The sequence below is a fragment of the Notechis scutatus genome, chromosome 1 (genome assembly GCF_049901735.1).
Source record: "Notechis scutatus isolate UNSWTSFEM ecotype Mainland chromosome 1, rNotScu1.2, whole genome shotgun sequence".
Taxonomy (NCBI): Eukaryota; Metazoa; Chordata; class Lepidosauria; order Squamata; family Elapidae; genus Notechis; species Notechis scutatus.
The window spans coordinates 222,202,854-222,218,579 of NC_142009.1; the positions used below are offsets into that span (position 1 = coordinate 222,202,854).

General features: G+C 37.0%; 1 protein-coding gene across 1 annotated transcript in view; it reads left to right on the top strand.

Annotated features, from left to right (window-relative positions):
* XRCC5 (X-ray repair cross complementing 5) overlaps nt 1-14,444 on the top strand; it is a 67,117-nt gene extending 52,673 nt beyond the window's left edge. The window contains exons 17-21 of the mRNA XM_026665503.2: nt 2,076-2,185; nt 2,695-2,791; nt 5,390-5,457; nt 11,865-11,936; nt 14,066-14,444. Coding sequence (XP_026521288.1) covers nt 2,076-2,185; nt 2,695-2,791; nt 5,390-5,457; nt 11,865-11,936; nt 14,066-14,080 — 362 coding nt within the window. The 3' untranslated portion in view covers nt 14,081-14,444. The remainder of the gene's footprint in view (nt 1-2,075; nt 2,186-2,694; nt 2,792-5,389; nt 5,458-11,864; nt 11,937-14,065) is intronic.
* The last annotated feature ends 1,282 nt before the right edge of the window (nt 14,445-15,726 follow it).

Genomic DNA, 15,726 nt, shown 5'->3' on the forward strand with positions numbered 1-15,726 from the left:
TTAGTGCTCTTTGTGGACACTTTTTTTCAAGTGGGATCCATTCTGTGATTGCCTTGGTCCACCTGCCATCAGTTGTTCTTGCTATATGACCAGCCCACTTCCATTTCAATTCTTTTACTCTCTTGACAATATTGTATACATTCATTTGTTCTCTAATCCATGTACAGGTCTTTATTCTTGTCTTGAAATGCTGAACATATATCTTTCCATGGCTCTTTGTACCACTCGTAGCTTTTGTGTTGATTGTGAAATTAGTATCCATGTTTCACTGGCATATTTTAGAGCAGGTAGTACACACTGATGGAAAATTTTTCTCTTCAGGCATACGGGGAGGTTGCTCATGAAAATTTAACATGCTGTTCAATTTTCTTTATTGTATTACTTTCCTTTGAGAATATCTTAGATATATCTTGCTATAAAGCAGGGGTCCCCAACCGCCGGTCCGCGGAACAAGTCTTACCGGGCCGCTGGTTGCTGGGCGCCGCCATCTTTTTTTGATAAAAAAGTGCTTCCGGTGAGCTTTTCCGGGTAGAAAGCTCACCGGAAGCACTTTTTCATCAAAAAAAGATGGCGGCGCCCAGTTGATGCCGGTACCGGGCCACGGCGCCCAGCTGATGCCGGTACCGGGCCACGGCATAAAAAAGGTTGGGGATCACTGCTATAAAGCATCTGAACAAGAGAAATTAAGTTATTTTGATTCTCTAATTTGACTTAACAGTTACATATTGGCAGATGTGTTTCTTCAAAAGATCACAGGGTTGTGATAGCACACCCTCATCTTTTTTATATATATAACATGGATCTTTTTCCTTAAAAATTTAGCTTGACATATCACGCTTTAAAATTATACACCCATAGCATTAAGATGAACTCACCCCATAGCTAACACCCAGACAACAACCAGGTCTTCAGAATTAATGAAAGATCAGCATCCTTGGAACTATCTAAATTTTCTATGCTGTTTATGGGGCAGGTACCACAATAGAGAAGACACCTTTTTGGGGTCCCATTAAGTGACATTAAGGGACCTGGAGAAGGCATGGTATATTGGACAGCATGGGACAAGCAGAAACTATTGGAGAAAAATGGAACTGGGCAAAGGCCTTCCTAACCATGGCAGTCAGCTACTCCTTAAGTATCAATTGCATACTAGCTTGGTGTTGGAAAAGTCTACTCCATTCAAAACTAAAGTTGGTAAGATCTGAGAAGACTCCAAAACCACAATCATTCAGTCTTGCCTTGATTGAGCCTGAGCTTGTTCCTCCACTCTCAGGCCCCTACATTTTCTAGACACTGCAGAAACATCTTGATGGATCACTTGTCAGCCTGGGGTACATATATACACGTGTGTCAGGTTTCCAAGTGATGAAATCCATTTTTTTAAAAAAAGAACAAAGTCCATCTTCCAAGACAATTTCTTTTATTTAGAAAAGCATCAAATTGACAAACTTGATCATAGCGATGATACTTAATTCCATGTTATTGGATGACCTTGCTCGGTAGCCTCATGTAGATGCTAAATGGGAGTGGAGAGGTAGTAAAGTTATTTAGAATTCCTCAAAGCAGCGGTTTATGGCTACTCTTCCCCACCTCACCTAAATTAACCAACTGGTATTGATTCCACACCCCTCCCCCCAAAAAAAAAGAATACTGAAACACTTTTTCCTGAATTTCTAGTCTCCTAGGTTGAGCCATGCCATAACCAATCATACTGAAAACCACTGAAAAATCAAAGAGGGCCAGGATAGAAACAACCATCCTGGTTTCTCCAGAGATCAGCAGCAGCTGTAATCAATGCTATCTCGGTACTATAACCTGATCTGAATTCTAACTGAAAAATGGCCAGGTAATCTGCTTCCTCCAAGACTCTTATATTGCAGTTTGACTATATTCTCAACAGCCTTCCTGCAAAAGAGAAGGGTAAAAGCTGTTCAGTAGCACTGAGTCCAAGGATGGTTTCTTAAAGTTAATGCTTGAGTTATCAGGATTGTAATACTTTGCACAACTTGAATGACATCCACACTGCTTACTCATTCCAAATGATATGTCTGAATTTTATGATTCTTGTCTTCCAGTTAGTCAGCAGCTGATAAAACACATTTTCCAGTTTTTGGAAAACAGAGGGATTGTGTATTATATGAAGAGCATCCATTGCATAAAAGTCTTCCGAGAGGACGCCATTAAGGTAACATGGACATAAAAGCAATAATCTTTTATGGAAACCAAGATCAAAGAGATATGCATTTTTTAAAATTGAAAACTGATGAAGTGGCATCAAAAATACACAGAACGAAATAGTTATAAATTGCTAGAGATAGAAAAGATATGGCTGTGCTCTGTTTTCGATCTGAGGTCCATATTCTGAACAGATCAAGCTTTCTTGAAATTTTCAATTACCTGTAACTGTTAGATGAAACAGAAGTTTCATCTAAAATAATTTCTTAGTTCAAGCCACCAAAGTAGCACTGCTCCTTTGATAAATGATTTGATAAATCACATTTCTTTTATGATATACTACATAGTAGAAGCTTGAATCCAATTGGGGGCAGATAAATGTCTGTGTGGTGGTTTGAAATTCTCTTCTACGCCCACTTCATTCAGAGTATCACAATGAATTAAGAATATGGTGTCTCTTGGGTATCAAGCTAACTTTTATTTCTCTGTCTTCTTCCTTTGCTGTTGTCACCATGTCAGCTCTCAGAAGTGCAGTGCTTTAATGATTTTTTGGAGGCCTTGAAAAAAAAGGTGGAAGACAAAAACTTATCAGATTTCTGGGAGATTGTGATACAAGGTATGTCAAATAATAGTTAATGGTATGCAGCAGAGGAAGACGGGATTTAGTTGTAAAGGATATCAGAAATGTGAAGGAAAATACTACTATTCAAAATAATTATTTTAATTATTGTATTTATTTATCAAATTTAGATATCACTCATCTTATTGTCTAGGTGACAAATGTACACCTGATATACACACACACACACACACCACACACATACATAGACACATACAAACACACACACAGGAGTACAAAAGAAATATATGTGTATCGGGTGGGATTCAATTTTTTTAACAAACAGTTCTGTGGACGTGGCTTAGTTGGTGGGTGTGACTTGGTGGTAATGTGACTGGCTGGGCGTGGCCAACTCAACATCAAGGCACGCATCTCCTCGCCTGGCGTCTCATGACTGTGGGGATGCTGCAACAGTCGTAAGTGTGAAAAATGGTCATAAGTCACTTTTTTCAGTGCCATTGTAACTTTGAATGGTCACTCCACACAAGCAAAGTACCAGCAAAGGAGGGGAAAAAACTCCAGAGAAGTTCCTGAGACAGGAAGTCTAGTCCTGCCAAGAATGTAATCAGGGTTAATGGAGAGGCAGTTTCTGTAAGCAACACCAGAATGTTTCCTTCCTGCCTTCCTTACAGGATTAGGCCAGTAATTTCTTCTAACAACCGGTTCTCCGAACTGCTTAGAATGTTAACAACCGGTTCTAGTGAATAGGTGCGAACCTGTAGAATCCTACCCCTGATGTGTATGTGTGTCTATTTGTATTCCTGTATGCACATGTATATATGCATGCAGGAATACACACACACACACACTCACTCTTAGTCAATAAAGAATTCTATTCTTTGTGTGTGTGTATGTATGTGTACTCCTGTGTGCACAAACACATGTGCGTAAAGAAAGTATTCATTTTAAAATACAAATTGCAGACATGCAATGAATTTGATGAAAGAAGTGGGCACACAATAGTCATTCTGCTACTAGTAATTGTAATACTGAACCCTGTACTATTATAAAAACACGTTTCATCTCATATTGTGTTATCCTGCAGGTGGAAGGGGTGTGAGTCATGGAATGCTTCACTAATCCCTTCATCCCCATTTTTATCCCTAGCTCCATTTTCTCCACTACTCCAAAGAGTATTGGTGGAGCCCAGGGAATTGGCAGAGAATAGTTCCTCTGCTGTTCAGCCACTAGATCAAAAGCTTCCCACAGAAGAGGTATTATCATAGTTCATCCCTAGAAATGGTTGGATGCATTCAACTCATTCACTATAATGCTAACATATTTGAACCAAATATTCAATGCAAGCAGCATTCAAACAGTATATTCTATTTTGAATGTTTTGGGGCATAGTGAATTGGGGGAGGGGAAATCACCCATAGCCAGAATTCAAAATCTATTTGAATAGATTTATACTTACTTTGTTGTACTTTTTAGCTGAGATATCCCCCCCCACTTTCCATTGGATCTGTTTGTGCTTCTTTATGCATAATTTATAACATATCATAACTTACCTGTTAAATTTGGCCAGCCACGTAAAATAAAAGTATTATAGCACGTTCTTTGTTCTCATGCTTATTGAAATTTGGGTAGGCATCTCCAGATGGAATGAGGGAAATGTTTTCATAGATGTAATGCAGAAAGTTTTTATAGAGGTAAGGCAGATTTATGTGTCATGCTTCAATCAAGTGGGGAATAATCAATCAAAAGAATGTTTTGTGTAAGCTAATTTTAAAACTGGCAAACAATAACTCAAACATTCATGCCCATATAGCTTTTATTTTTAACAGGCACATACATAAAGACTTGTGCATCCCGAAAACAGAAAGCCATTTAGTTTATATAAATCCTTCCCAGCTAAAGGATTTTTATATTAATGACAAATTAAAGAGTATGAAAGAAATATTTGGCTAAAAACATAAGACAGTCAATCTTGGCTGTATATCAAATATAGGTGTTAAATCATAAAATAGAAAATGTCAGCTTCCCGAGCAGATGTTTTTCCCCATAATAATTATAGAGGCAATCAATATTCATAAACATCTGGTTACTTATATAGGGAGGGAGTTGTCATCAATTAGAGGTTGGTTATAACCATTCTCATCTCTTGAATGTGGGTTGTGACATTTGTAGCCTAATTCAGTTTTGGCTCTCCTCTGAAGAAGTTAGCAGCTGGGCTACAGAAATGTTAGTAGTAGAGGTGAGACAGGCTGATGTTGGGGGAAAATTCTGCAGTAAGCCAGATCAAAATCAACTTATCTCTTAAGGAAGATTTAAACATATCTGATAAAATGAGAAGGACTAAAAATGTCTGTACCCCCCCTCATCACTAATTTGCTTCAGCTTGTTTTATTCTTTTTAATCCAGATAATCTAGATTGTAGAATAGTTCTATGGAAGAACAGAATGCCTTGCTTCAAAAAATATTGTTAATGGATTATATTTATTTAATATTTGAATTAGGTTTATGGTACTTAGCCAATATATGAATGATGCTGTCATGTGGATCTCAAAAAATATTTTGATTTCTGACTATGATACTTTGATTTGATGTGCTAATGTGAAAAAGGTTAACTGTAAATTACTTGATTACTTTTAGAAGGAATTTCATTGATCACCAATGAAGAAGCTGAAGGAAGCTCTCTTACAGCTGAAGATGCCAAAAAGGTATCAGGATGTAGCATTCTTATACTCAAAATACATGGCTTGCATTAGGCTCTTGGTAAATGTGGAATATTGTCACTACTTAGTTCCATGAGACAAATGATAACATATTTAATTTTAGTAAATTCATTTCTGGAAAAAAGTTTTAGCTTTATATTTCCCTTACATAAATATAGATGTATGTTTCTATAGGATGTGATAGAAGATCCCTATATTCTGCTATTCTAAGTCAGCTATCCTATATCCTTTTCATTGTTAGCACTTTTAACTAGCACATTATTTTCATCATCCTGCCCTTCTTTATAGGAATATTCTGTTGTGGAAATAAGCATGTTTAGGTTGAAAAATAAAATCAACCTTGCATTCTGCTTCACTACATGTATGTTGTTAAGGAAACTGCTAAGAATTCCAACCTCTTGTTTGTTAAAACTTTATTGTTCATATGTTAATAATTGTTGCTTTTTACAACAAGGCAACTGGTAAGGACATATAGTTCAAACTGATAAGGATAGGAATCATTCATTCATGCCAGCTCTAGATCAAGAGAGGACAATATATGGATCACATGCGGTATCCCCAAATCTTTCTTCTCAGGACAGCCATCACAACTTGGTCACAAAACACTGAATGGAATATCTATAATTGGGATCAATGCAATACAAACCAATAAAAATTAAGACCTATTATAAATAGAGCCTGCATTTAATACACAGCAATTGCTAGAATTATTTTGTCATTCCTTTGTCAGGCCTTAGAGTCTTTGGAGGTCTATTCTTGGAATTTCTTCCCTAGCTCCAAATGACTTATATTTCAGACCCAACTTTAAGGTGATATTAAGAGATTTCTGTTCATATTGTGTAGATATGGATTAGTACTGTTTCTTGTAATATTGCCTAATTACATGTAGTCCTGGATCATCAGTGGGCACTGTTGTATGATTTAATTATATTTACTACTGGTAGTTGAACAAGATCATTTAGTGTTGGTGAAGCATAATTAATTAAACACCTAGCCTGCTCACTAACATAAGGAGCACTCCACTTGATTCAACCCTGCTGGACTTTCGTAAGATCTTTTGTTACTGAGCCTGGGACCCCTGTGTGTGAGATCAAACCAGTATCGTAGTTGTATTAGTTGTGTTGGTTAGTCCTTTATCTCAGCTGCTATGTGCACTACTCATTGCTTTCTTTATAATGTTTTTAATTCTCTTTTTAATCATTGTTAGCTTTCCAGAATCAAGTATTTGAGGTAGATGGCTGTATAAATAGACCAAATACGTGAACAAACATGTGAACCAGGCCTTGAATTTCAATATAGTTAATCAGGCTGTAGATCAGCTTCTGTTCAGGTCATAGGCCACATTTCTATGTGCAACTACCTTGACTTAAAAGCACTTAATATTGTCAGAGATGTATATATAACACACATCTAAAGGGCCTGCCATTAAAGGGTGCATGTTGCATTTAAATTGTGACCAGTAAGTCTATACATGTTTTGCAAATGATTTGGAAGAAGAGCTTCAGACCTTGTATGAGCTTTGCCTCGCTCTACTACTCATTAAAGTAGACCAACTATTTTCAAATTTCTTTTTTTTTCCTTTAATTTTTTTTTCTTGTTTCAACAAACATATTGTGTGAACAGTGTGGCACAAGTGTCTTACATTTAAAAAAATATGACAATATTCTTCATGTTGAATACAATTTACAATCTTTTAAAACTTAATATACTTATTTTGTTAAATTATCATTCTTGATTATTCGATATTTCAGTAAGTTATTTTTGTGTCAATCTCCATATTCTTAACATCACTGCTTTTACTACAAATAATATATTGATAATCATATTTGCAGTGTTTAACAGAGTATATAATTCTAATAATTCACAAATTTATATTGGGTTGTAATTTTCCATTATTTATCCCCTTTTTAATTTTTAATTATGCCACTATTATATTTTTTTAAAAAAACCCTTCTAATCACATTTTAATATACATAAAATAATATCGTATTTACGTTTAACAAGTTATGTAATTCTAATAATAGTACAATTATTTTTATTAAGTTGTAATCTTTCATTATTATCTTATGCAATATTTCAATATATTATTTTTATGTCACTCAATCTTTCTCCCCAAAAAATCTCCCTGCAATTCCAATTCCTGTTTAACTTCCCTTAAAGTAGTCTTCTGTTGGTTTAGTTCATCAATCATTGCCATTTTCATTTTTATCTCCTTTTTATCATTTCTTTTTGTTTCTTGTTTTTTCTGTTCTGTTTTTCTGGCTACTCTTTCAGTTGACTCCTCCTCTTTCTGGACCTCCTGCTTTCTTTTTGTCATTTGTGTCTCAATTTCCAGCTCTACGTCTATGCTCTGTATTTTATTCAAGATCTCCTTGCATCTTCTTGTCAAGGTGTCTTTTATATCCTGAATTTCCAAAGCAATTTCTTTCCAGTTTCCATTCATATGTGTGTTTGTTTATTTTATTCATTTTGTCCATTAGTCCAACAATCTTTTATTCAAACCAAAGCCACTTTTCAAATAAGAAATTCAATGTCTAATGTCCGGAGTTTTATATCCCAAAATTAATTGATTTGTTCTTTTAAGTAATCTAAGAGTAAAACCTTCATAAATCCATCTACCAGTTGAGTCTTATATTGAAGCTTTTAGGGATCTTTTGATAATAAAGTTCTCTTATTTCTCATTTTTAATTCTCCATAAACCAGGTTTTTCCAGGACTTGGAAATATGATGCCTTCCTTTGATAGCGCTCTTAAATCAATTTTCACTTTGTCTTGTCTTTCTTATCAGACTTTACTGATATATTCCAAAAGTAAATATTATATTAGGTTTTTTGTGTATGATTTCAGCATTTTAAAATGCCTATCCAAAGCCAATGTCTGTCCAATTTGAAAATCCAATTTTCTGTATTTTTAACAATTTTTCTATTTTCTTCCTTTAATTCCTTTCCCTTCCATTTTTAAATTTTTAGAATTTTACTCCCAGTGTTAGGTCACCGCCACTTTAAGGATAATTATGAGTCTCTCTTTTCTGAATATTCTTGTCGGAGTTGCACTTTAAATAAAAAGGATTATTCTCACCCAGTTCCAAACACTGTCATTAAGTCCACTCCAGCACTCTTCTTAGATGTTAATCTGTCTCCAGTTGTGTGGTAGCCATCATGGCTGCCTCTTCTCCACAACGTGGCATAGAGGGCAGAAAAAGCCCTGGGGCTGTACAGGGGAGTTGTGTGCTCCTAGGTGGCTTTGGCTGCTTCCGGAGTCCACGAATAGGGACGGAGCGCTTCATTCCCTTGCGACTGGTGTCGCCGCGACGTCACTTCCATTTCTAACTTTTTTCAGATTTCTGTAGATGCCTGAAAACAAGAGGACCCCTGCTTTAATAAATGATGTGACTTTTCAAGTAACAATACCCTTTTTACACTCTCATGCAAAATCTAATCATCAAAACTGCTTTTCTGAACAACAAAAGCAACAGAAACAACATCAGAAGCCTGTCTTCAGAATTATTTCCAAAGCATGTATGGTCCTAGTAAACAGTCATTTGTAAAAAGTTGATACAGTACAACTTGTCTTGTGACTCATGCTCTACGTCGGCCCTCAGTCTTTTTCACTGAGAAGGTAGTTCTCATTAAAACTGATATACATAATCAAAAGAGCAAACATAGAAAGTGTTCCACTGTTGATAAGAGAAGTGGGCCAAGCATTTTCTGTCACTTTTCTGACAACTGAAGGATTTCAACACGATTTTTATATGTAATTTCATTTTGTATCAATATAAAGCAGATCGTGTCAGGAAGTAGAAAAAAACAGTCTGTTGATGCTTAGAGATTTTTGATTCAAAATGAAAAAAAAGTTTAACATAGTTGCTAAGCAATTTATCACCATCACATAACACATTTCAGTTATGTGCTGTTTACATTTCATTTTGTGTTATGGTGCCACTTTGGAGGCCTCGGAGTAAATATGTGGTTTTCAAAAATAGCATTTTACCTTAATTAACTGCAAAATGGGATTTGCTCCAGTGCAAAAAGGTGTTTAAATTTGACAGTTTGCTGTTGCTTCAACATTGCCTTTACAATAATTGCATTACATCCACAATGTCAGAGAAAGAGGAGCATCTAGGCATGCTGTGTCACAACTGTGCAATCTTTCTTACTATATAAATCTTTCTGTAGGTTTTGTTTTGTTGTAAAAGGCTGCGGAATCAGTCTTAAAATAAATATGTTTTTTTTACCATAGAGTTTGCCTGTAGGTTACCAGAGAAGTGATATTGGATACTAGCAGGGTACCCGTGCTTTGCTACGAAACTATGTGATCAGGCAATTGTGCCTCTGCCTACCAGCATCCATTGGTATTCATCTGGCTAGTGTCCTGTCAGTGTGTGAGAGAGTTCAGGACGGTTTGAAAACTGAAACAGTATTTGCTGTGTGAGCAAGAAAGAGACAGCAAGGAGCCTGGGCATGGCTTAGGTCAACTGTTCTGTAGTAAAGCTGTTTGCTTATGTGAAAGAAAAACTGAAACTGAAACTCCTCTCCTCTGCCTGTGTTTTGCATTTGGAAAAGATTTATTTTCAGGTGGGGAGGGAGATTAGAACTCTTTAGCATCAGAGCATGTTAATAATTATATAGGAAATACTAATGCTCTGATAGTAATTTTGAAAAATCCTTTCTTAGTGAGCACCTAGAAGCCAAGAGGAATATACGTGCCAAATTTATAGGCTTTACGGTTCTGGAGATTTTGTGATGATGCATGAGTGCTTTTTTACTTTGATAGATAGATAGACAGACAGACAGACAGACACAAATAAAGCAGCTAATCAGGTTAGATCCAACATCGTAAGGATGTAGCCTCATTCTTGAAATGTGAGGTACCCTTTTGTTGGTTCCACTTCTATTGCACACTTGCTTCAGGTTTTTTTTTGTTTGTTTTTTTGCCAAAATTCTCTCTTTCCAAGCTAGACTGGAACTAATATAAAGAAAGAAGACTCAAGATCTCTGTTAAACAGTGTTTTTAGAAGTAAGGTTAAGGTCACAACCTCAATTCCAGTGCATACTCTGCTTTCAAATGAGATACCTCTATATCATTTAGGGCAGTAAAATTCTTATTCATTTCCTTCTGCTTTTATTTTATTTTATTTTATTGAGGGCTAAAATTTGCCTCTTCTCTGAAGGCAAAGTAGTTTGCATCTGTTCTCTGTTTTGATAACAGTCATTCCAATTGATATGAAAAAAAAATTCTCATAGCAATAATTCTACAGCTAAAGGACTGAGGGCTACGAGTGGAAATCTTTGACATCAATGATTTCTATTGCACTCTGTGAAAAGGCACCGTAGGATACAATCCATCACATATACTGTACGTGGTAATCAAAAGCACCAAAAGTAATACTGCTAAATTAATGTTCTATGTATATTATAGCTGGGAAATTGAGTCAAAACAAAGCTTGTTACTAAAAAGAAAAAAAAGGAAATCAAATATTGTTGATCTTTTTTGTGTGATGTAAAATTAAGTGATTGATGGGCAATTTACTCATATCATATGACAACTTTAAGAATAAAATTATAATTGGTACTCATTAGGCATTTGATAGGATATTTGCTGTTTCTAGTATTCACAGTATGTCTTCTACTCTTTACATTCTGCAATTCTACATTTGATGGATGAATATTATTTGGGACATAAAAGCAGGAATGTTGTGCATGAGTGTGACAGTGTGGAAGGGAACAAGAGTTTTGTCTTGACCCTCTTAGGCCTTTGCTTCCTTGAGTCACCCATTTCATACAAAGGCAATGATCACTATTGGATATATTCTATTCCTGGAGATTCTCCATACAACCTAAAGCATTTCTTTCATTCTTTCATTCCTTCTTACCTTTTTGTCCTTCTGTCTACTCTGGTCTCTTTTGTCTAGTTTTGTCCTTCTGCCTAGTTGCCAAATAGATGGGTTTTCCAGTAATGGTGAGGAAGCTAACAGTGATGTAGAGTGCAGTGTGTATGCTTGCTTACTCAGTGAAAGATGCTCTAGAGAAAATGCATGTAAGAGCATCATCCTTATTATCAAGAGCCTATCTTACTTCCTAAGTGAAGTGTAATATCCAAAAGGGTGACATCTTTTTTTCCAAACCTTTTAACGTTCCTGATTCAGATATTTTTCTTCCTTTTTTTGTAAGTTGTTGCTATTAATAAGAGAGGGAGGAGAAATTAATCTTTAATAACTCACATCGCAGGGTGGGGTTGTTGTTGGGAAAATAGGAGGAGGAAAGAGTTAGATACATTCACGGACAGTATTAGATATGTACACTGCCTTGATTGTTATAATAATAAATAATAGAGGTGGGATATAAATAAATAAAGATATAATGCTGATTACATGAAAATGAATTTTGTTTGTAGTTTTTGGCTCCCAAAGAAAAGCCCTTGGAAGTTTCACCAGTGACAGAAGAGGGTGGTGATGTTGATGATCTGGTAAGTATTTTAATGTTGGTTAATATACATGTGCTGCATAGTGACACATGGAGTCAGAAACATTACTCACCCTCCAATATCCTATAGCAGGGGTGTCAAACTTGATTTCATTGAGGGCCATGTCAGGGTTGTGTTTGACCTCGGGGGACTGGGATGGGCGTGGACAGGATGGTGGGCATGGCCAGCTCGATGTCACTCATGTTGGGGGCACCTGTGGTGTCCCGACTGCTCTGCCAGCAAAAACGGGCTCCTGAGCCTCGTTTTTGGCTGCGATGGCCTCTTGCAACCCTCTGCCAGCGAAAACGGAGCTCGGGAGGGCTGCTCATGGCCGTCCTGAGCCCCGTTTTCAGCTGCGACGGCCTCCTGCAACCCTCTGCCAGCGGCCTGCTGAGCTCCATTTTCTCTAGCAGAGGCACTCGTCCTTTGCTGTTTCCAGGGCAGCCCGGCAGGCCAAATTTAAGCACCCACAGGCCAGATCTGGCCTGCGGGCCTTGAGTTTGACACCCCTGTCCTATAGCATTGGCTGGTCTCTTGTCTCCCGACTGGCAAATTGGCCTCTTAAACCAAACCTTACCTGAATTTGGGCCCCTCGGATTTTAATCAGGGAATTCATAAAAAGAAATTTCAAATTGTGGAGAAGCTTTCAAAGGACACATCATTTGGTTGTGTTAGAAGGTGAGGCATTAATTCTGCTTTGCCTGGATCTGACTGTGCATCCCGCCCTGAAGAGTTTTTGCTCATCCTCAGCAAGTAACAAATTACAAGGCTGACATCTTTAAGCAAATAGCTTTCCAAAAAAGCCCTGATTAGTTCCATTGATGGAGAGATCCTGTAGCAGTTGGAGCGAAAGATACATTTCTTCCAGCTGGATAAGTTTAGCATAACACCCATCAGAATGCCTATGTGGTAAATGAGTAGAAAATATATTGGAGTTTCTAACTACAACAGCTTCTCCTTTCTCCCACTTTCTCCCCTGGCTCAGTGGTTTTAGGATGAGAAGTCAGATGCTTCACTTCAGTTGACTTATAAAGTTCCAGTTGGATTCATTTCCTAATAAACAGATCTAGGAATATGGACAGCTGAGCACAAGTGCTGTATATAGTTGCATGGTGAAACTGTAGCCTAGAAATCTGACTCTGTCTTCCATCAAAAAGATGGCTTTTTAGTTGATCTTGTTTTTTTAAGGATATACATTGTAAAAGAGGGCCTGAGTCTAGATATTTGTGGCTCATTATTGAATTGCAAGTGATAGTAGCAAGAAGAAGCAATATACCTGTTCTTGTTGTATTGCACATTTAAATAAAACCGTAACCCAATCTGTCGCATAACATCTTCCTCAAAGATGCAAAGATTATCCATTACTTATGTCAGTGTTTCTCCACCTCAGCAACTGAAACACTGATTTGTATCATTTGAAAACTTTATTGCCATTATGAAGCCACTCTTATAAAGTTTCACCCTCAATGTAACAGAGAGCACCTCAATGCAGAAGCACTTCAGGAGTATAAGAATGGGCCACTCCAGCTGTAATACAACATTTGGAGAATAACAATAACATGGAGTAATTCTCCTCTCATCAAGCAGTTATTTGCAGTTTGATTCTGCCTCGGTGTGTCATTTCATAACACTGTTTATTTAGAGTATAGTCGATTTATTTCCTTTTTTTCTTTTGTTGGAAGCTTAGGTAGCAAGGTGGGTCTGCACGGTAATCATTCCCAATTTCTATATGGTTTCTAATACATGTGTTGTTGATTACTAGGCTAAGGAATATATTTTATACTTACAATTTAATATGCAGACTTACTTTCACTGGAGTGCATGGGCATATGTATAGATTCAGATCAAAGAAAAGTAGAAAAAATAATCAATGTATTTTGTGAATATAATGCTTACTCTATGTTAGCAATAGAGTTCCAGCTTCTGTTAAATCCTGAATCATTACACACAAAATCTATCCTCGACACTTATAATAATGAGTCCAAATTTTAGTGAATTGTCCTCCTTAGCGGAAGAAAACCAGGATATTAAAAAAAAAAACCTGAAAAAGAGTATTTTTCAAAAGTTATTCTTATGTTTTTTCCATAATTGATAGTCTCTTTTCAAACACTTTTTTTTTTGTTCTTTTGCAGCTGGACATGATTTAAATAGTCAAGCAGCATTTGATAGCCAGTAAATGTGAAGTGCTCAGCTCCAGAAAAGGCACAAGTTCCAAAGAAATTGCTTGCAAGCTTTAAATCTTGGTCAGCAGAAGCCTTAAGAAAAATTGCCGGCGCGAGCCACAATATTTTACTGACTCAATTTTCCTTCACTCCTTGGAGAGGACATGGTATCAGTGTGGAATCTCAGTGGACTTTATATTTAGAAATATATGTGCATTTTTAGTGTGTTACTGAAATGTTACGGGTTTGGGGCTATTGTAAATGTTAAGAACATTGTTCAAGAGTTTTATGGTCTATTCTGAAGGTTTGTAAACTGTAACCAAGTAAAAAAAAACACTCCTTAGCACTATTCCATTTGAATATACTCGTGATTTGGATGGGCTGGCTTAGTGCAATCAATGCTGAATCATCCACTGCCCAGCTTTTATGTTCAGATTCATTGCCTGTTCACAAGATGCCATGGGCAATTGGGCATCCCTGCAGGGAAGAGTTGGGATGGGAGAGGGGACATAACAAACTGTGTCATGGTATCCTACGTGTATAGGCAGTCCGCAACTTAAAACCACAACTGGGACCAGAATTTCTGTTGCTAAGCAAGGAAGCTAAGTGGGTCATGTCCAATATTACAACCTTTTAAAAATTTATTTGCTAGATTTATTTGCCACCCTTCGTGTAAGAAAAATGACTCTTTTTGCCATAAATCACTTACCGGTCATTTCTTAAGTGAATCATTGCAGTTGTTAAATGAATCAGGTGATCATTAAGTGAATCCATCTTCCCCTTGTTGACTGTGCTTGTTGGAAGCCAGCTGGGAGGGTTGCACAATGGCAATCACAGGACCCTAGATTGCTGCAACCATCATAATAGATACATGCCAATTGCCAAATGCCTGGATTTTGATTACGTAACTATGGGGATGTGGCCAATGGTGGGATTCAATTTTTTTTACTACCGGTTCTGTGGGCGTGGCTTGGTGGGCGTGGCAGGGGAAGGATACTGTAAAATCTCCAGTCAGAGGTGGGATTTGCCGGTTCTCCGAACTGCTCAAAATTTCCGCTACCAGTTCTCCAGAACTGGTCAGAACCATCTGAATACAACCTCTGCTTCCATCAGGATAAAAGGAATGTGGAATAGCCTATAGATTGGTACTAAGCAAAAATAATAGCTTTTTCTCCCTGGCCTTGGTGAATAGACAACAATTCAGTACTAACATTCTGCCTTTTGTGTACTTCTTGTAACTATGTTCTGACAGTAGACAAACCAATGTGTCCTACATGTCACCTTTAAATGTATAGACATTTTGACGGGTGTCACCTATTTATAGGAGTGCTTTTCCTATCACATTTTTTTCTTGCTCATCCTTCTCAACACACTGTTGTCTTAACTATTTATTTCAAATATTTCTATACAGGGCCAATTCTGCATTCAGGACATGATGCTACGGAGAGAGATAGAGCATCGTGCCACCATTTGGAGCCTGTTGTTTTCCCATATATTTCTCTGTTGGCACTTGAACAAACACACATGCTTAAAGCCTTGAAAATAATTTCTTATTATAGCTAGAGGTAGAACCAGTGACATATCTGCTGCTGTGTTTAGAATGAAGAAATGTTAGTCGTTTACACACTGGG